Source organism: Podarcis muralis, chromosome 7 (genome assembly GCF_964188315.1).
Source record: "Podarcis muralis chromosome 7, rPodMur119.hap1.1, whole genome shotgun sequence".
Taxonomy (NCBI): domain Eukaryota; kingdom Metazoa; phylum Chordata; class Lepidosauria; order Squamata; family Lacertidae; genus Podarcis; species Podarcis muralis.
Genome location: NC_135661.1, coordinates 88054081 through 88075033, shown reverse-complemented (window position 1 = coordinate 88075033; position 20953 = coordinate 88054081). Strand labels below are relative to the sequence as shown.

At 51.0% G+C, this 20953-nt stretch overlaps 1 protein-coding gene across 2 annotated transcripts in view; it reads left to right on the top strand.

Annotated features, from left to right (window-relative positions):
• Nucleotides 1–3346, top strand: part of EXOC3L2 (exocyst complex component 3 like 2) — a 50789-nt gene extending 47443 nt beyond the window's left edge. For both annotated transcript variants that reach the window (XM_077932382.1, XM_077932381.1), the window contains exon 12: nucleotides 2048–3346. In XM_077932382.1, coding sequence (XP_077788508.1) covers nucleotides 2048–2360 — 313 coding nt within the window. In that variant the 3' untranslated portion in view covers nucleotides 2361–3346. The remainder of the gene's footprint in view (nucleotides 1–2047) is intronic.
• Nucleotides 3347–20953: the final 17607 nt, after the last annotated feature.

Here is a 20953-nt window from a genome sequence, read left to right as displayed (position 1 = left end):
GCGAGAATCGGGCTGGCCGTGCCGGGAGCCGGAGGTCTCCGCGACCCTTCTAGGCTAGTTAGGTGTTGTCCCGAATTCTTGGAGGAAGAAAAGGTTTTGAGAATGTTGAGAACTGCCGCAAAAGTCCGCCCAGCGCCATGTCTCTAACTTGAGGCCTTAGGAAGGGAGAGCACAAACTTTGTAATAATAATAATAAGAAATTTGTTGCGCCCCTCTGACTGGGTTGTCCCAGCCACTCAGCATGTGAATGGATGGATCCAGATTAATAGTCAGCCTCTGGGTCCATAGAACCCATCTTTCTCCTATACAGACACACACACGCACACAGATCCAGAACCACAGGTCATCCCCGCATCTGGAGCCAGAGCAGGATCAGGCCCCTGACTTGGCCCAGCTGGTGTTTGTTGCAGGGGAACCTGTGCGAACTGAGGCTCTTCAGGATCAGGCCCCAGATTTGGTTCAGGTGATGCCTGAGGCGAAGGATCTGGTGCAGACTGAGTCTCCTCTGGTTCCGAGTCCGAGCCCAAGGATCGAGTTCTGCATTTTAAACTTTCTGGCTATTAAACTTTTGCACAGCAGGAGCCTTGAACCCTGAAAGATTCCCCCAAAGTTGCCCTGCTGAGCAATCACCCTAATCCTTCCCTCTGAGCTTGCACCTCAGCCAGTGTGGTGTAGTGGTTAAGAGCGGTAGTCACGTAATCTGGGGAACCGGGTTCGTGTCTCCGCTCCTCCACCTGCAGCTGCTGGGTGACCTTGGGCCAGTCACACTTCTCTGAAGTCTCTCAGCCCCACTCACCTCACAGAGTGTTTGTTGTGGGGGAGGAAGGGAAAGGAGAATGTTAGCCGCTTTGAGACTCCTTAAAGGGAGTGAAAGGCGGGATATCAAATCCAAACTCTTCTTCTTCTTCTTCAACCTGGCTGCAGCTTGCAGGGGAGAAGGGAACAGATCCTGTTGCCACAGGAGTATTGCAGGGAGGTCAGGGAGGAAAGAACACCCCCCCCCCGTCACCCAGAATCGCCACCCTCGCCGGACCGTGCTCCCAGAGAATTGCGGAGGAAGGAAGCTCTGCGCTTTGCCAGGCGAGACTTCCTCTGAGAAGACCCTGCTACGATGGGGGGTGGCAGCAAGGCTGTTGCGCCCGGGTGGCAGCGGTGGGGATGGTCGGCAGGGGACGGATGCGAATTCCTAATTAGCAGAGGCCTTTCCAAAGAAGCTGGGCGACTTCCCCTCCACACCGCAGGGTTCTCCGGTGCTGGGAAAGAGGACCTCAGAGGGCCCATTAAAGCGGCGGCCAGCCTTGTGCCAGGCCTCTCGCCCCCACCTTTTGGGCAGCCGGCAGAACGGGGCTCGGCTGATTACACGGGCCCAGCGCCAGCTTCCTGAAGTTAACGAGACATCCGAAGCAGGAGCAGCAGCAGGGCTTTAAATAAACCGTCTCGCAAAGGCGCGTTTTTGTGGAGCCAGGGGGCAGCTCCTGCGGACCCTTGCCTCGCTTGGTCGTGGGGGCAGCGGCGGGAGAAGGGGCGAGAGGGGGAGGACAGAGCTGTTTGGGTCTGGGGTAGGGCTGGACCAGGGGTCAGCAACCTTTATCAGCTGTGGGTTGGTCCACTGTCTCTCAGACCATGTGGGCGGCCAGACTATATTTTGAAAAAAAATAAATGAACGAATTGCTATGCCCCACAAATGACCGAGAGATGCATTTTAAATAAAAGGACGCGTTCTACTCATGTAAAAACAGCAGGAAGGGGGTTCCGGTGGGAAGGTAAACGGCGTTTCCGCACGCTGTTCTGGTTCGCCAGAAGCGGCTTAGTCCTGCTGGCCACATGACCCGGAAGCTGTACGCCGGCTCCCTTGGCCTATAGAGCGAGATGAGCGCCGCAACGCCAGAGTTGGCCACAACTGGTCAGGGGTCTCTTTACCTTTACCTTTTAAGTCCTGTAATGTACTATGACAACGTTTACCAATGTAATATAAGAACGTTAACAAATAAATAAAATGCAAATTCAATAAAAGAAGAAGAAGAAACTTCTCTTCTTCCTTCTGCAGGAAAAAGCATGTGTCTGCCATCTTGGACATCCGCGGTCTGCAGAACCAGTCCCACCGGCAGGACGTCCTGGCCGCCATAGAGAGCCTGGAGCTGACCGAGGACGGAGAGGTTCCCTGCCTGGACCGGGCCTTCTTCAACGAGATCCCCACCAGCAAGGTCTTCTGCGTCCGCCTCCAGCTGCACTGCGTCTCGGTCCTGGGGGTGACCGGACTCTCCCGGCTCCGCCAGATGCCTTGGCGGCGGCAGCAGCAGCAGCGGTGGCGGCAGCACAGGCGGCGGTCCAAAGAGAGCGGAGCCGAGTCGCAGGTGTGAGGACGGGCGCCCCGCCAAACGGTGGACTCCCTCTCTCAGCTGCCAGATTATGGGGCGGGGGCTAGGAGCCTCCCACGGGGGGTGCCTTTTCTGCCCCCCCCCCAGAGCCGCCCACTGCAGGGCTCACACTCCAAACAAGGGCTGCAGCATCCGCTCCCTGCAAGAGCCAGCTGTATCTATTACCTGCATTTTATTCCGCAGGCATCCTGGCTGCGTTTCAAAGTACCTGGGCGGTTGAAGGAAAGGACTCCTCTCCTATTAACTGGGCTGCAGGTTTAAAACTTTAAAACTAAGGTTGCAAATGGGGACACGGAGGGAGAATTTTATCCGTTAAAGAAGAATCCAGTTCTGCCTGGAACAGGGAAAATCGAGCCACTGGTGTATCATGAGAGATGGGCAAAATCATTTATTTAAGTCGTGTTGGGAACCTTTTCCAGGCAGAGGGCCACATTTCTTCTGAATTAACCGCCCAAGGGCCACAGGTGGGCGGTGCCAGAGGTCAAAGTGGGCGGGGCAATGGATGTAAATTTTTACCTATGTACAGTGGGCTCGTTTCTGCGCATGCTCCCTCGAGAGGCAAACAAGAAACATCATCAGAGTTCCAGGCCAGGTGGAAACTTTCCAGCAGGCCCAGGGAGGGGTGTGGCCTGGAGAATGTTCCGGGGGCCACATGGAGAGGACTCGGGGGGCCACATTCAGATCCTGACACACACCTACAACGTGAACTGGTCACCCGTCAAGGCTCTACTGCATAATTCAGTTCCTTATATGGCAAGAGATGTATTGGGGGTTACCCGACCCTCCGCTCAAAGTAGGGGGCACACCTCCCCTCCCCCCACTTCCGTGACTCAGTTTCTCCCTTGGACCAGGGGGCGGATGGTTGGCACAGGACAAAGCGAGGGATGGAGTAAGCAAGGCTTTAAGGGAGTAAGTATACCTGCTCTGGATGTATGTATGTATGTATAAATAAATGCATATTAATTTAATACCACCCTTTCTTTTGCATATTTGGGGGGGTGGGTGCATGGCTCTAAACCGCCTCCAGCATCTTCAAACGAGGCCTTTCTCTCGTCTTGGGAATTCTTGGGGTATCTTGGGACACACCAAGGAATTCCTGGCCCGTGTCAGTCGTAGACTCGTAGAGCTAAGGAGTTGGAAGGGACCTCCAAAGGTCATCTATTCCAACCCCCTGCAATGCAGGAATCTCAGCCAAAGAAGCCCTGACCGATGGCCATCTAATCTCTGCTTTAAAACGTCCTTCCGAGGGAGGCTGTTCCACTGGCAAGCTGCTCTTGTCCTCAGAAAATTACTCTTAATAAATTAGTTGGAAACTCCTTCCTCGTCATTTGAATCCAACGGTTCAGGTGCAGGAAAAAAGCTTGCCTAGAAGGAAGGTTCTACTTGCGCTGTGGCTAGAAAGCACTGTTCCCAGAGGTTTTCCACTTGTAATGGGTCCAAGCGATTTCCTTTTCAAGGGCAAACACACTCTTTAGTGACAGATCGGAACAAATGGAGGGGACGACCTGTATTGCTCTTTGCTCCGACTGAGCACTAAAGAGTGATTTTCCCCAGGGAAAAGCGGCGGGACCAGAGGAAGGGCGGAGAAGCCCAAAGAGAGAAAGACTAACCGCCTTCCAAGTCACAAAGGTCTTTCAACTGTTAACGGAGAAATCTGAGGGCTCCCTTGGACAAAAAAACAAGGACACCAGCCAGGAATAACAGAGCAAAACAGCAGCCAGTAGGCTTGGTCTTGATTGAAGACTGTCGCGACAGGACTCCCACCTGCCACCAGGTGGAACAAGATGGAAGCCCCGAACAAAAGAGAACCCAAACTTTTATTAGCTGTTCCCATGTTATTCCCATGTTACCCCCCCCCCAAACTACATCATGGTTACATCATGAAAGGGGAGGTCTGGTGGCAGTAATCTGAGCATCCTGGACCCTGCCCCATGGTTCCCCTTGCCCAAACACCCATCAAGTGTAGCAAAAGAGATATTTACATTTCCCTGTTTCCCAGCCAAGTTCATCACACCCTTTTGTCTTCATCTGGTTTTGTTCTTTCTGGAATGGCTACCTGTCTGGCACTCAGGTATCAGGATGCCAGGGATTATCACTCAGGCAGAGGGGCTGCTGAGGAGCTGAGCTCACATGTCTATATGAATTTCTGAAGTTTTGCCAGTGAGCCAGTACATAGATGCATTTATCAGTGAATTGTTGGAAGACCCAAGATTTACCCACGTTGGAGGAATGGCAGACGCAGTTGATGGACTACATGGAACTAGCTGAAATGACCGGCAGAATCCGAGATTTGGATGAAGAATCAGTTGAGGGGGATTGGAAAAAATTTAAAGACTATCTGCAAAAATATTATAAGTTGTATGAATCTTAAGATAGTGCATGTTATTGGAAATGTTATGCTTTAGTAAATATGATTAAGCAAATGGTAAAATAAGTCACAAATGAGAAAAGAAGATAAGTGAACCAAACATATTATGTTTATTTTAAAGGTATTAAAATTGAGATACAACATATTGAATACGGAGACATAATAACTGAAAGTTGTAACAAGGTTTGAAATAAGGTAACAAATTGCTGATATTGTTATTACAAAGAACGCAGATTTGGAAGGTGTGGGGAGGTCAAATGAGGATTTACGGAAAGTGGAATGTTTATATATTTATAATTTCATTAAGGTTTTTTCCTTTTTTTTTGTTCAAAAAAATCAAAAAAATTGTTTCTTGTATTTGGTTCCTCCTGTACTATTTGGAATGTACAAAACTACGAAAAGAAACGCAATAAAAATATTTTAAATATATCAGTGAATTGTTACATTTGGTATCGTGCAGAAAAGGCCCTTTGAATAGATAAGAAGAAACTGATGGGGTGTTTTATGGGGACAAGTCACAAAAGCTATTGTGCTGGTTTGGGCAGTGGGCTGCATATGCATGATATCTGCTAGAGGGGCAACCCCCCCCCCCAACCTATACATAAATTCCTGCAACATCTACCTAGTCGCCTGCTGTCAAGATCCGCTCACCTTGGGTGACTAGGCCAAGCGCTCCTGAAAGCCTGCCTTCAGGAGCTAATAGCTCAGGGCTTGAAAGAACAATCGCATGATGTTCTTGCTAATGTGTCTTGATTGCTTTTTAGAGGAGGGGGAAAGCTCCCCTTCCTCCCCGCCTGCCATTAGTCCTTCTCCGGTGAGACTCAGAAAAGCTTCCAGGAAGACCCTTCTTGCCCACCCCAGGCTCCCCCCCCCACTTAACGGCTGAGGACGGGGACTCCCCTCCCAACACATCCGCCCCCTCACCTCCCAGACGCAATCGGGCAGGAGCTAACCTGAGGCTGGCTTAATGAGTTTCCCAGCCACACGGCTTAATTGCTCTCACACAGCCTCCTTCCTTTGGGATCTGCTGGATCCCAGCGGCTTCCCCCAGTGATGGAGGGGGCTGGGGCAGGGGGCAGGGCAGCGAGACGGAGTCAGAGTCCGGGACTCAAATCACACACACACACCCCCAGACATTTTGGTGCCTAAGGCAGAAAACATCCTATTCCTTCCTCCTCCAGTGGTGAATCATTAACAACTGAATGGCAAGTTTTAACTGTGCCCCAGAAGCTGTCCAAAGCAGCCCACTTCTGCCTCCTGTCCGACGGAGGGGCCCGGGCTAGCTTGCCACCTGAGCTGTTGGTGGGGCTTTGTGTGATTAAGGTTCGAGGTCAGGCCCAGATCATAATCAATTTGGAGACGTGGTTTGCAGACACAATGTTCTCCCTCCCTGGGCTAGGGGACATAGTGAGTCAAAGGTAGGCTTTGTGTGTTCCTGGAAACGTCCAAAGGATGGAGGTAGTACAGGGAAGATCTTGGCTGAGGGGGCTGGTACAAAAGGTTAAGTCCAAGGTGGAGGAAGCAAGAGTGCAAGGGGCCAGGGTTTGCTATGGCCAGAGGCTAAGGACGCAGAAGAGGAATCTGGCTCAGGTCACATTTAAAGGTGACCCCTGCACTTTCAGTCACGAAATGGGAGAAAAGCAAAGAGAAACCGAGAAGAGCTTCTTAAAAAGCAGAGACATCACCTTGCCAAAAAAGGTCCATATAGTTCAAGCTATGGTTTTCCCAGTAGTGATGTATGGAAGTGAGAGCTGGACCATAAAGAAGGCTGATCGCCGAAGAATGGATGTTTTTGAATTGTGGTGCTGGAGGAGACTCTTGAAAGTCCGATGGACTGCAAGAAGATCAAACCTCTCCATTCTGAAGGAAATCAGCCCTGAGTGCTCACTGGAAGGACAGATCCTGAAGCTGAGGCTTCAAGACTGTGGCCACCTCAGGAGAAGAGAAGACTCCCTGGAAAAGACCCTGATGTTGGGAAAGATGGAGGGCACAAGGAGAAGGGGACGACAGAGGACGAGATGGCTGGACAGTGTTCTTGAAGCTACAAACATGTGACCAAACTGCGGGAGGCAGCGGAAGACAGGAGTGCCTGGCGTGCTCTGGTCCAGGGGGTCACGAAGAGTCAGACACAACTAAATGACTAAACAACAACAACAACCTGTACTTTCAGAAACCGGTTCACGAAGAACCAAATCACAGCTGTTCTCTGAAATTTGCATTGCTCTGAATTTTGCACTGCACACTGTGCTGGGTCCAGGGGTAACCTTTGAAATACAGTCCAGGACCGGTCCAGAATCAAAAGGTTCTGCTAGGAGTCAGTCCGACAGGGCCAAAGCAGGGAACCAGGCTAGGACAGGTTCAGGATCTCAGGCAGGATCTAGCATACAGCAATGTTAACCTGGGGCGGGGTCCGGCAGCCTTTTATCTTTGTCAGGGTAGCAGCCGGTCCTGATCCCCCAGCAACTCACCTCCCTGTTTCACCCGAAGGCGAGCACTCCTCCTGCGAGTACTCAGGTCTCTCCTTCTCTCAGACCTCAGTCTCTGCAGCTCGGGAGACGTCGGTGGGTTACTAGACCCAGGGGCCGCCTCAGCCTCCCCTGACCCAACCGGCAGTGGAGCAGCTGTAAGTGATGGCCCAGCTGGAGGCAACGAGGTCATCCCCACATCTGGAGCCAGGGCAGGCTCAGGCCCCTGACTCGGCCCAGCTGGTGTTTGTTGCAGGGGAACCTGTGCAGACTGGGACTCTTCAGGATCAGGCCCCAGACTTGGTTCAGGTGATGCCTGAGGCAAAGGATCCGGTGCAGACTGAGACTCCTCTGGTTCCGAGTCCGAGCCTGAGTCCCAGGCCATCACACACACCTCCACTAAAATAGTGCTTACAGAGTGGCACGTACGAAGGCAAAGTATGCAATATAAGATGCCCATAGCAAGGGAAATGGCATGCAAGAATACATCCTATCAAGAATGCACAAATCACTGTGCAAAAATGTTAGCAAATCCCTGATAAAATGCTGCTGAATTTTCACAAGGGCCTAAAAAGCACGTTGCAAACTGATGTGCAAATGTAGAGAGCTGAGCTTTTGATTGGAAAAAGGAGGAACTGAGAGAACTAGAGAGAGATTTTCCCTTCCCTAGCCAGAGCTAGGACCAAATAAATTCAGGAGGGGACGGTGGAAGAGGAATTGTTTGTTTAAATATATATATATTTATTTATATAAACACACACACACAGAGAGAGAGAGAGAGAGAGAGAGAGAGAGAGAGAGAGAGAGATTGTTTCTTTAAAACGATGAACCCCAAAAGATTACTTGCAGGGGTGCACTCTGCACATGCTCTGAGGCACTCTAAAAGAATAAAGCATGAGCCCAGTAATAGATCCCTTTTCAAATGGAATTAATTCCTTCTCTTTTGACCTCCCATTTTCTGAGGGCAGGGTAAGGCAGGAAGGTAGCCAGAAGGGGACACTCTGTGCAGGCTCAGAGGTGCTCCACTCTAAGTGCCTGCAGCAGAATGTGACTTCCAGATGCATCCAGAGTCTCTCACCTTACATCTCGGCTGACAGGCTTGTGTCCTCTTCAAACTTAGTGCAGCCAACTAGCCAGGGATTTAACAACAAGCTGGTGGGGAATCTCCGGAGACAGGAGAACTGTCAAACACAGTATTCAAAAGCTGAGCCTGCAACAAAATGTTGCAGCATGACACCTTCGCCTCCTGACAGGAATGCCCCACCTGCTCAGGACTGCGACCAGCCAGCCATCCGTGTCTGGATCCTAGATCCCTTCCACCTCTACAAGTCTAAAAACCTCCCAATACAGGGCTGCCTTCAGATGTCTTCGAAAAGTTGTGTAGTTCTTTATCTCCGCTGACATCTGCTGGGAGGGTGTTCCACAGGGCGGGCGCCACCACTGAGAAGGCCCTCTGCCTGGCTCCCTGTAACCTTGCAGTGAGGGAACCACCAGAAGGCCCTCGGAGCTGGACCTCAGCGATGGGGGTGGAGACGCTCCTTCAGGTATACTGGGCCTTTGAGGCCATTTAGGGCTTTAAAGGTCAGCACCAAACCTTTGAATTGTGCTCGGAAACGGACTGGGAGCCAATGTAGGTCTTTCAAGACCGGTGTTATGTGGTCTCGGCATCCGCTCCCAGTCACCAGTCCAGCTGCCGCATTCTGGATTAGTTGTAGTTTCCAGGTCACCTTCAAAGGTAGCCCCATGTAGAACACATTGCAGTAGTCCAAGCGGGAGATAACCAGAGCATGCACCACTCTGGCGAGACAGTCTGCGGGCAGGGAGGGTCTCATCCTGCATACCAGGTGGAACTGGCAGACAGCTGCCCTGGACACAGAATTGACCTGCACCTCCATGGACAGCTGTGAGTCCAAAATGACTCCCAGGCTGCGCACCTGGTCCTTCAGGGGCACAGTTACCCCATTCAGGACCAGGGAGTCCTCCACACCCACCCGCCCCGTCCCCCCAAAACAGTACATCTGTCTTGCCAGGATTCAATCTCAATCTGTTAGCCGCCATTCCATCCTCCAACTGCCTCCAGGCACTCACACAGGACCTTCACCGCCTTCACTGATTTCACGACTAAACACCTGGCAGGTTGCCTGCAACTGGCTTAGAGGCAGGCTGCTTTGAACCGACTTGGACCTGTGTTCCTGTGTGCCCTGGCAGTAGCTCAGCACCAGAAACGCCCCAGAGATTAATCCCCCACAGCATCTCTAGGTAGGTACCTGAAACTCTGGAAAGCCACTGCTGCCAGCCAGTGCAGACATTACTTAGCTGCATGGACCAGTGGTCTGACTCAGTATAAATCAGCATCCTCTGTTCCTACAGGGGCTGCCGCAGTCCGGACACGACACCCATTGGCGGAAGCAGCGCACTGGGGCGGCACGGCCTGTCCCGGCGCACAGGCTATGTCTCAGTTTCTAAGGGACGTTTTTCGGATCCAGCTCAGAAAGACAACCCCCCCAGCCTCCTCCCCGCCGGCCCCGTCAGGGGATATTCCACCGCCAGCACAGCATCCCCTATCAATCCCCTTCGTGTCCTGACCTGTCCAGAAGTAAACACAGGCGGGAAAAGGCCGGACCATTTATCCTGCGAGATGTAAACTCTCTTGATGGATGAAGAATAGCTGCGGCCGTGGCCAGGGCCCTCCTGCCAACGGAGACGCCTCCAGGGACCACTTGGCGGTCTGCTTGTGTTAGGAAAGTTGACACTTGTCCTCGGTGACATTTCCTAGAACAGTCCTCCTCCTCTCCCCCCCCCCAACACCCGGCCGCCATCCCCTCCGTCAAAAACAAAACAAACACCCTGAGAAAAATGTCTGCGCCGGGATATCTTCTGCGCTCTCAAACCCACAATTCTGAGCGACCAGGAAAGGCTTGCCTCCCTCTCCCGTGACACTAGAATTCGTGTGCTGAATGCCAGACGAATACAGTGGTACCTCGGGTTACATACGCTTCAGGTTACATACGCTTCAGGTTACAGACTCCGCTAACCCAGAAATATTACCTTGGGTTAAGAACTTTGCTTCAGGATGAGAACAGAAATTGTGCTCCAGCGGCATGGCAGCAGCGAGAGGCCCCATTAGCTAAAGTGGTGCTTCAGGTTAAGAACAGTTTCAGGTTAAGAACTGACCTCTGGAACGAATTAAGTACTTAACCCGAGGTACCACCGTAAAAGAAAGCCGTTCATGTAACATGCGGTTGAACTATGGAACTCCCTGCCACAGGAGGCTGTGATGATGTTGTAAACAAAATCTGCCCTTTTCCAATAATAATAATAATAATAATAATAATAATAATAATAATAATAATAATAATAATAATAATAGTAATAATAATAATAATAATTTATTTGTACCCTGCCCATCTGGCTGGGTTTCCCCAGCCACTCTGGGCAGCTTCCAACAAAGACCAAAAATACACGAAGATGTCGCACATTAAAAGCTTCCCTACACAGGGCTGCCTTCCGATGTCTTCTGAATGTCAGGTAGTTGTTTATCTCTTTGACATCTGCTGGGAGGGCGTTTCACAGGGAGGGCGCCACCACTGAGAAGGCCCTCTGCCTGGTTCCCTGTAGCTTTGCTTCTTGCAGTGAGGGAACCGCCAGAAGGCCCTCGGCGCTGGGCCTCAGTGCCTGGGCTGAACAATGGGAGTGGAGATGCTCCTTCAGGTATACTGGACCGAGGCCGTTTAGGGCTTTCAAGGTCAGCCCCAACACTTTGAATTGTGCTCGGAAACGTACTGGGAGTCAATGTAGGTCTTTCAAGACTGCTGTTATATGGTCTCGGCGGCCGCCCCCAGTCACCAGTCTAGCTGCCACATTCTGGATTAGTTGTAGTTTCTGGGTCACCTTATGCGGTATCCAAGAGCCCATATGGAGTCCTTACGTGGGTTCCCTATTGGTAGGAGAAAATAACAGAAGCCAACCAGAGAATATTGAGAAGCAAAGCAGCTCGTAAGCCTGATCTTTATTGATCCGTTGCAACAGGGTGCTCCCCTCACACGCAGGAGAAAAGAGGACCCAGAATCCAGGTGTGCCTGCCCTTATATAGACATTTTAAATTCCCTGCCCTGGAGCTCAAGACCACCCCCCTCAAACATCATACCTACATCACAGAAAAGGCGATCTACAACAGAAATTTGAGTGCTGTTGTTTTTCCTGTCTGGCAGGTTTTCTGATAATGCCTTATCTGATTGCCTTTCCTGATAGCCTGCCCATTCCTTTTGAAATGGTGATTACTTAATTCCTGCAACAATGGGTAGGTTCCCTCACATGCACCCTCCCTCCTTGCAGAGAAACATTTGGTTTAGTTTGGGAGTCAAAATGGTTTCAGGAGGTCTTCCTGTGCTGCTCCAGACATTGGTACATTTATGAACATTTATTATATATATATGACCTTAAAATTCTATTACAATGACCGACAGAGATGGGTTTGAAAGAGGGTTGGGCAAATTTGTGGAGATGGCTAGCAGCGGCTACTAGCCACAGTCAGAGGCCGCAATGCTTCTGAATGCCATTTGCTGGAAACCGCAAGAGGGGAAAGTGTTGCTCTTTTGGTCAGATCCTGCTGTCGGACTTCCTATAATGATGAACCCCTGTGTTTCAAACAAATATCAGTAATATCCAAAGGCAACATGATGACCCACTGTTTCATGGAATTCTTCTTCAGCACATCTACATAACTTTATGACCACTGCTCCATAGCAATTGTTGTTGTTGTTGTTGTCGCCGTTGTTGTCGTCGTTGTTGTGTCCGACTCTTCATGGACCAGAACATGCCAGGCGCTCCTGTCTTCCACTGCCTCCCGCAGTTTGGTCAAACTCATGCTGGTAGCTTCGAGAACACTGTCCCACCATCTCGTCCTCTGTCGTCCCCTTCTCCTTGTGCCCTCCATCTTTCCCAACACCAGGGTCTTTTCCAGGGAGTCTTCTCTTCTCATGAGGTGGCCAAAGTCTTGGAGCCTCAGCTTCAGGATCTGTCCTTCCAGTGAGCACTCAGGGCTGATTTCCTGAAGAATGGAGAGGTATGATCTTCTTGCAGTCCATGGGACTCTCAAGAGTCTCCTCCAGCACCATAATTCAAAAGCATCCATTCTTCGGCGATCAGCCTTCTTGATGGCCCAGCTCTCACTTCCATACATCACTACTGGGAAAACCAGAGCTTTAACTATAGGGACCTTTTTTGGCAAGGTGATGTCTCTGCTTTTTAAGATGCTGTCTAAAGGTAAAGGTAAAGGTACCCCTGCCCGTACAGGCCAGTCTTGACAGACTCTAGGGTTGTGCGCCCATATCACTCAAGAGGCCGGGGGCCAGCGCTGTCCGGAGACACTTCCGGGTCACATGGCCAGCGTGACAAGCTGCATCTGGCGAGCCAGCGCAGCACACGGAAACGCTGTTTACCTTCCCGCCAGTAAGCGGTCCCTATTTATCTACTTGCACTTAAGGGTGCTTTCGACCTGCTAGGTTGGCAGGTGCTGGGACCGAGCAACGGGAGCGCACCCCGCCGCGGGGATTCGAACCGCCGACCTTTCGATCGGCAAGCCCTAGGCGCTGAGGCTTTTACCCACAGTGCCACCCGCGTCCCAAGATGCTGTCTAGTCCATAGCAATTGTTGTTATACAATTCCATTCACCATATAGATGGGTTTATGAAGCATTTCTGTACTCTTCTGCTGCTCTGAAGAAGAATTCCATGAAACAGTGGGTATATCCAGAATCACTCTTCACTAGGTCTGTTTGCGGACCAGTTCAGCGTCATAAAACAAAGCTTTACAGCTTGTTTTCACCAGATAAGACTCATTGCTTCTTTCAGAGATTTGCATCAGCCCACGAAGACTTCCAGAGACCTATAAGACTTATGTTTATTTGGTTCTGTTTTCAAAAGGAATCCATCAAGAGTGCATATTTTGTGACTTTCAGAGATTTAGAAGATTTCTGTTTATTTGGTTTTGCAGAGAGTGCATATTTCATATTGTTCAATGTTCTGTACAGATTATACAGAGTATATTGGCATCGCATTGTTGTACTCGGTCATCGTGTTGCCTTTGGATATTACTGGGCTTCCCATGATGGGCAGCTGGTTGGCCACTGCGAGAACAGGGCGCCGGACGAGATGGGCTCTCATTGCATTCTTGTAGAAACTATGGGAGGAGCAGGCGGAGGTTTGCTTACTAATTTATTTCGGAAAAACTATACAGCGCTTGCTCGTCAAACCAACCCACCCCGAAGCCGTTGACGAAAAAGATAAAGCAATAAGCTCCACGGTAAAAACAACCCTTTGAATCATTCGAAAGATAAAATCAGGTTTGTGGTGCTGCAAATACTCCTCCACCCTTCCTGTAGCATCTCCTCCACCCTTCCTGTAGCATCTCCTCCACCCTTCCTGTAGCATCTCCTCGTCTCTTTCTTATTTGCAAAAAAGTCTGATTATTTTGAGAAGTGGGGGAGCTTTTTACGCAAAGGAAGGGGGTGCTCAGCCAACTCCCATTAAAGCAACCTGGGTTTTTACGTGGCCCGATAATCCCGCCGGAGAACAGCAAATATCCAGTGGAAGGGAGTTCCGCAGGCCCTACCCATTGGAATAGAACGAGCACTTCTGTCCTGAGCTGCTTGTCTCTTAGCTATTGAGTAGACGACCAGGTCTAAAGGAAGGGCACGATGGGGGGGGGGAGGGGAGAGAACCAGCCCCACAAACGAATCATTTCCAACTTGGGGAAGGGGGGGGGCGGTCTGCTTTGAAACAGTGTCCAGCCCCAGCGAGGAAGAACGTGGCCTCTATTATTAGCTGCCCCACAGATGGCCTGGCCAGCTTCCCCCACCCCACCCCACCGCCGGTCAGGAGGCTGCCAGAGAAACCGGCCGGACTAGAATGAGGTGGCAAGGGAAGAAATAAATCTAGCGATAGCGTCAGACCTGGAGGTCAGTTAGGCCTTGGAGGGGGGCGCCTGGCAGCCCTCCTCAGTGGGAAGACGCTTGGCGCAAGGGATCAGGGCGCTGTGGGTCACAGGGCAGCGGCCTGGGGGAAGGAAGGGCCCCGCCTTCTGCTGCCCCCCCCTTTTCCAACTGCCCTCCTTGCACGTATTCCCCCTGGACGGAGCACCAGAGGCGAGGGGGTGAGGGGGGTCAGAGGGATGTTTATTATCTGGGAAACGCAGGAAAACGCTCCAGCTCAGAAGTGCATTTCCTTCAAAACAGCCCTGCCTCTCCAAAAAAGGGATAAAATACGTTTTTGTGCAGGGAAGGGAGCAGCCCAGCGGGGGCCGGAGAGAGAAGGGGGTGGCGGTGCGTGAGAACGTCAGGAGAGCCTGGTTTTTGTACCAGGCAAGGGCCTTCTCTAGTCCAGCATCCGGTGGCCAAAAGGAACAAAGAAATCTAGATAGACTGCCTCTGGACCTGGAGGTTCTCCAAGAACACAACAGCCGGATGAATCAGGCCAAAGGGGGCCCGTCTGGTCCAGCATCACAGCGGCCAACCAGATGCCCATCCTAGGATTCGAGAGCATGAGCAGTTCCTGCCATTCCCAGAGGTAGACTGCCCTGCCCATGGAGGCTCTGCTGTTTCGGCAGCCTTCATATAGAGAGCCCTGCTGGATCAGGCCAAAGGTGGCAGTGGCCAAATATCCCTAAGAACCTTGTTGTTGTCGTTTAGTCGTGCCCGACTCTTCGTGACCCCATGGACCAGAGCACGCCAGGCACTCCTGTCTTCCACTGCCTCCCGCAGTTTGGACAGACTCATGTTTGTAGCTTCGAGAACACTGTCCCACCATCTCGTCCTCTGTCATCCCCTTCTCCTTGTGCCCTCCATCTTTCCCAACATCAGGGTCTTTTCCAGGGAGTCTTCTCTTCTCATGAGGTGGCCAAAGTCTTGGAGCCTCAGCTTCAGGATCTGTCCTTCCAGTGAGCACTCAGGGCTGGTTTCCTTCAGAATGGATGCGTTTGATCTTCTTGCAGTCCATGGGACTCTCAAGAGTCTCCTCCTGTGCCAGAATTCAAAAGCATCCATTCTTTGGCGATCAGCCTTCTTGATGGTCCAGCTCTCACTTCCATACATCACTACTGGGAAAACCAGAGCTTTAACTAGACGGACCTTTGTTGGCAAGGTGATGTCTCTACTTTTTAAGATGCTGTCTAGGTTTGTCATTGCTTTTCTTCCAAGAAGCAGGCGTCGTTTAATATTGCGGCTGCTGTCACCATCTGCAGTGATCATGGAGCCCAAGAAAGTAAAATCTCTCACTGCCTCCATTTCTTCCCCTTCTATTTGCCAGGAGGTGATGGGACCAGTGGCCATGCCTAACAAAAAAGCCTCTGGTTTTTTTTAAACAAAACTTAACTTAAACATTTTCCCCACCTCATTATATATCATTTCCCAGAAAGCTTTTACCACCCCACACGACCACCACATATGATAAAACGTAGCCTCTTTCCTTTTTCCAGCACGTGTTTGAACTGGTTCTATACATTTTGGCAATTTTACCAGGTGTCAGAATACCAAACGGCGCATCATTTTCCTATGATTTTCTTTCAACGAACAGGAGGGAGGCTATTTTAAGCTGCCCGTCTCGGGGGGAGGCCCTTATTTTGTGAGGATGACACATTGCCATGGCGGTGAGCAAGCCGGAGGAGGGCATGGCCTGGAGGACAGAAATAACACCTTCTTGGCCTGGAAGGCAGCAAAGGGAAGGATGGACAGACGGACGGACGGGAGGAAATGCTTCATACGCATGCATCACTCACGTCAGGAGCCGACGGGGCAGCCGGGTGGGGCAGGCGCTGGAGCAGGGAGAGCGGCAGGCCCGCACGCCAGGGGTGTGGATGGCTGAGAGACAGACACCTTGTTTTTATGCTTTTGCACATTGACTCAAGCAATAATACCACAACCTGACCACTATCAGGGTGGGAATGAGTTCTATATCTGCTGAAAACATACAGATAATCCATATTTCAGCTGCAATGCCACCCTGATAATGGGTGTTCTAATCACAAGCCGTTCCAGATATAAGTATCAAACAAGTCTGTGGTTACCTGGCCATTGCAACCTTATGGCCTTTTGAAAAAGCAACCTTTTTACTCCTCACACATAGATCTCAGGGAACTTCACAGCAAGATGAAAACACAAAATACATAATAAAAATGAAACACAAATTAACAAAATGGGGCAAGCTGAGGATGAGGGCAGATGCCCAGAGCTAAGACTTAGGACTCCTTCAGACAACCAATTTCATAACGCAGGAACTCTTGGACATCCAAGGAAGATAAATGCCTTGGAAGATTCGGGATAAGATGAGGTTCTTCTTCACCCAGTGCAGAGTTAAACAACGGAACTCCCTGCCACAGGAGGCATTTGAGGGCCACGAACATGGATGGCTTTCAAAGAGGATGGGACAAACCCATGTAAGAGGAGAGGACTATCGAGGGCTATGAGCCAGGATGGAGGCAGCAATGCTTCTGAATTGCTGGAAAACGCAGGAGGGGAAAGTTGTTCTTGGGTTCGAATCCTGCTTCTACTCAAGCCAGGCTTGATTATTGTAACTCGCTCTATGCGAGGCTGCCCTTGAAGCTGACCCAGAAACTCCAGCATTCCTCCAGGCCGGGGCCAGTGTTGAAAAGGCCCTGGCTCTGGTTGAGGCTAATCTGACTTCCTTAGGGCCCGCCAGGGTGTTGCTATTTATGGACCTTAAGGTCCTCCGTGGGGCATACCGGGAGAGGCGGTCCCGTAGGTACGAGGCTCCTAGGCCATGAAGGGGGTTGGATTTCTGTCAGCGGCCAAAGAGCTGTTGCATTTCTTGGCCTTCCTTCACCCCTGAGAGCAACCGGTCATCTCCCTCCCACCCCCCACCCCAGGGGAATAAAAAAGCAACAACCTTTCTGTCTGGTGCCACAAACTTTGCTTAAGAGCATCAAGGAAGCAGGAACAGCCCTGCACTATTTTGAGACACATCCCCGGCGTAAGAGGTAGGGTCCTCTGGAGGAAGCCCTAGCATCCCTTTGGCTGCGAGGTGAGCCAAGGACATGGATGGGGTTGTTTTTTCTTCAAATTCCCTTCCCTCCCCGTTCTGGATCCCAGTCGACAAAAGAAAACCCGCTTCCTCTAGGCCAGACAGACGAAAGCCTGGGGAATAAGCTATTAGGGGGTACTGACCGTATCTGTTGCGGAGGGGAAAGGGGGGGCAAAGTGCGTAAAATGGGAGGGGCTTGGCAAAAATGTGCCACTTGGTCGCTATATTGAAAAAACAACAACAAATGCTGTAATGTCCGGATGAGGGAAGAGGTGGCCTTTCCTGGGCTTTTGACAGCTTAAAGTCATTTCCTGAATGGGCACAGAGAACGTGAAGATGTTGGGTTGAAAACCGATCGATTGAGTCATTTTGCTCTTTCCCACCATGAACTGCTATTAGGATTAATTAATTCAATTTGTACGCCACCTTCATCTTCAGATCCCAGGGCAGATCTCCACCAAAAAATTTACAATACAAAAATCCCCCACAAAATAATAATAGTAAAAATAAGAACAACCACAAATCAATCATCCCAGCTCCCTTCAAGCGGTTGCCCAAAGTTATGGTGAATATTCAAAAACTTCCGAAATGCAGAGCATTGAAAATATGGCTATGCAAAATGGGGAGTGTGCCGTTGAGTTATAAAATGACAAAAATTCTACAGTTTGGCAAGAAATTCAATATTACCAACAAAAAGAAAAGAAAATGCAATCTAGGCTTAAGGACATAAAACCAAAGCAAAACAAGAGTTCAATGACAGCCGCGTTTGTGGTCTTGCTGCACGGCACCCCTGGCTGCTTGGCTTAAATGCAGTTCGAAGCAGGTGGGGTGAGGACAGAGGAAGAGGCTGCAGGATCAGGCCAAAGGCCCATCGAGTCCCGCATCCTGCAATCACAGTGACCAGCCAGTTGCCACACTGGGAAATCCACAAGGAGGAGATGAGCACAAAAGGAAACTCTCCCATTCCTGCGGTTTGGGGCAACAGGCATTCAGAAGCATTGCAGACTGTCTGAAGGGGAACCATGGCATTTTGAATGTGCTTTGTGACTTCGGCTTGTTAACAGAGAACTCTGAGGGCTCCTTTGTACAAAAAAACAAGGACACCAGCCAGGAATACCAGAGCAAAACAGCAGCCAGTAGGCTTGGTCTTTATTGAAGACTGTCGCGACAGGACTCCCACCTGCCACAAGGTGGAACAAGGTGGAAGCCCCGAACAAAAGAGCCCCCAAACTTTTATTAGCTGCTAATCCCCATGTTAAGGGACACAGGTGGCACTTTGGGCTAAACCACAGAGCCTAGGACTTGCCAATCAAAAGGTCAGCGGTTCAAATCCCCGCGACGGGGTGAGCTCCCGTTGCTCGGTCCCTGCTCCTGCCAACCTAGCAGTTTGAAAACACGTCAAAGTGCAAGTAGATAAATAGGTACCGCTCTGGCGGGAAGGTAAACGGCATTTCCGTGTGCTGCTCTGGTTTGCCAGAAGTGGCTTAGTCTGCTGGCCACATGACCCGGAAGCTGTACGCAGGCTCCCGCGGCAAATAAGCGAGATGAGCGCTGCAACCCCAGAGTCGGCCACGACTGGACCTAATGGTCAGGGGTCCCTTTACCTTTTACCTTCTTCCAGAAGCGGAAAGAAATCATTTCTGGGGTCCGCACTATCCTGCGCTATCTCTGCAGCTTTCTTATGGCACCTGGAAGCATAGATTTGATCCAAGGTGGGAAGAGTGCACCCAATTATTCTCTCCACAGTCTTTACAACCCTGGACAGCATTGTTTTTTCCTTGACCGTGCAGCTCCCAAACCACACACACAGACCATAAGTTAATACTCTCTCCACAGCACAATGGTAAAATGCCATCAACATTTTGGTCCTGTTCATCAACGTCTTTCCTAAACTGCAGTGCCTGAGTCTTCGTGGCGAGAAGGGAAAACAAAGGAAGAAAGATCTCAGTGGTGCAATAAGTGGATTTAATCAAATAAGCAGACGGGGGGGGGGGCAAAGGCGAGGGAATGGGGTACAGGAGGGCACCAGGCTCCAGGTGCTCAGATCAGACACCCCTGCAAAAATCTAGCTGGGTGATACCCCCTTTGCAGACACTCAGCCCCTCCAGCCCCTCCTGCAAGAGTCAGGGCACGATTCCAGGGAGGAGAGAGCAGAGAGCCAATGAAATGGGCCGGATCCTCCCTCCTCCTGGCTCAGTGTCAAACCACATGCAACAATGGCGACTCTGACCCAGAGAGGAGAGGGTTCACTTGCAGGGCAAGAAGAATTGCCCTCCCCACAAGCCAGCTGGCAGTGCCAGGACAAATACTGGTGTGTTTTTTTTCAGGGAGAAACCAGCCAAACTGAGATGGATGAGAGCTCTGGGCGATGGGCCTTGTCCGTTTAACTTTGTGCCTCCTCCACAGATTTGCTGGATCCTGATGCCGTGGCCATCATCGCATCCCTTGAGAGCAAACCCCGTAGTTTTAACTGTGCACACTTATGACTACAGTGGTACCTTGGGTTAAGTACTTAATTCGTTCCGGAGGTCAGTTCTTAACCTGAAACTGTTCTTAACCTGAAGCACCACTTTAGCTAATGGGGCCTCCTGCTGCTGCTGTGCCGCCGGAGCACGATTTCTGTTCTCATCCTAAAGCAAAGTTCTTAACCCAAGGTAATATTTCTGGGTTAGCGGAGTATGTAACCTGAAGCGTATGTAAGCTGAGGTACCACTGTACTGCAGAACCGAAGTCTGCATATTGCTGTGGGTTTGGTGGGAGGGGTCAGTCTGGATGATGCCTTGAGTCCCTTCCCGTTCTCGGGATTGGAAGATAACAAGAACATCAGAAGAGGCTGCAGGATCAGGCCAACGGCCCATCTAGTTCCAGCATCCTGTTCTCACATTGATGCCCTAAAGCAGTGATGGCCCTCCAGCTGTTTTGGGACTACAATTCCCATCATCCCTCCTGACCCCTGGTCCTGTTAGCTAGGGATGATGGGAGTTGTAGTCCCAAAAGAGCGGGAGGTCCGAGTTTGGCCATCACTGCCTTAAAGGGAAACCAGTAAACAGGACGAGTGCAGAGCGGTTCCCAGCAAGGGGCTTTCATTGCTGCCTCATGGCCAGCAGCCCTCTTCTCCACGAATTCTGAATCTGTGGAGGTGGAACGTAGGAGAGTGAGCTTGCCAAACCAGTTCCTTCGTCTAGGTCAGGGGTCTGCAACCCGTGGCTCCGGAGCCGCATGTGGCTCTTTTACACCTTTGCCGCGGCTCCGGGGCGGATACTAGCGAGGGGAGGAGGCGCATTGTGCGCCCCGACACTCCTCACTGTGGCGGGCGCTGTACTGGCTGTGACGTCACATGGGGGCGGTGCGTGCGTTAGTCACGCACCGTCCCGACGTCACCTTCCCGCCCGCTGTCAGATCGCGGCTCCAGAGATATATTTGTTTTAAATGTCACAATGGTTTTGCGGCTCCCAGTTTTTCCCCCCTTTGGAAACGGGTCCAAGTGGCTCATTTTGTCTTAAAGGTTGCAGACCCCTGGACTAGGTGAACGGTTCTGGCTGACTGGTTAAGCCTCATGACTGGCCTAGCCAAAGTTGCTCTGCGCCATGGAACCCAGAATTGTAGCGTTGGAAAGGGACCGCAAGGGTCATCCAGCCCAGTCCCCTGCAATGCAGGAACCTTTTTGCCCAATGTGGGGCCCAAACCCAAGACCCTCAGATTACTAAC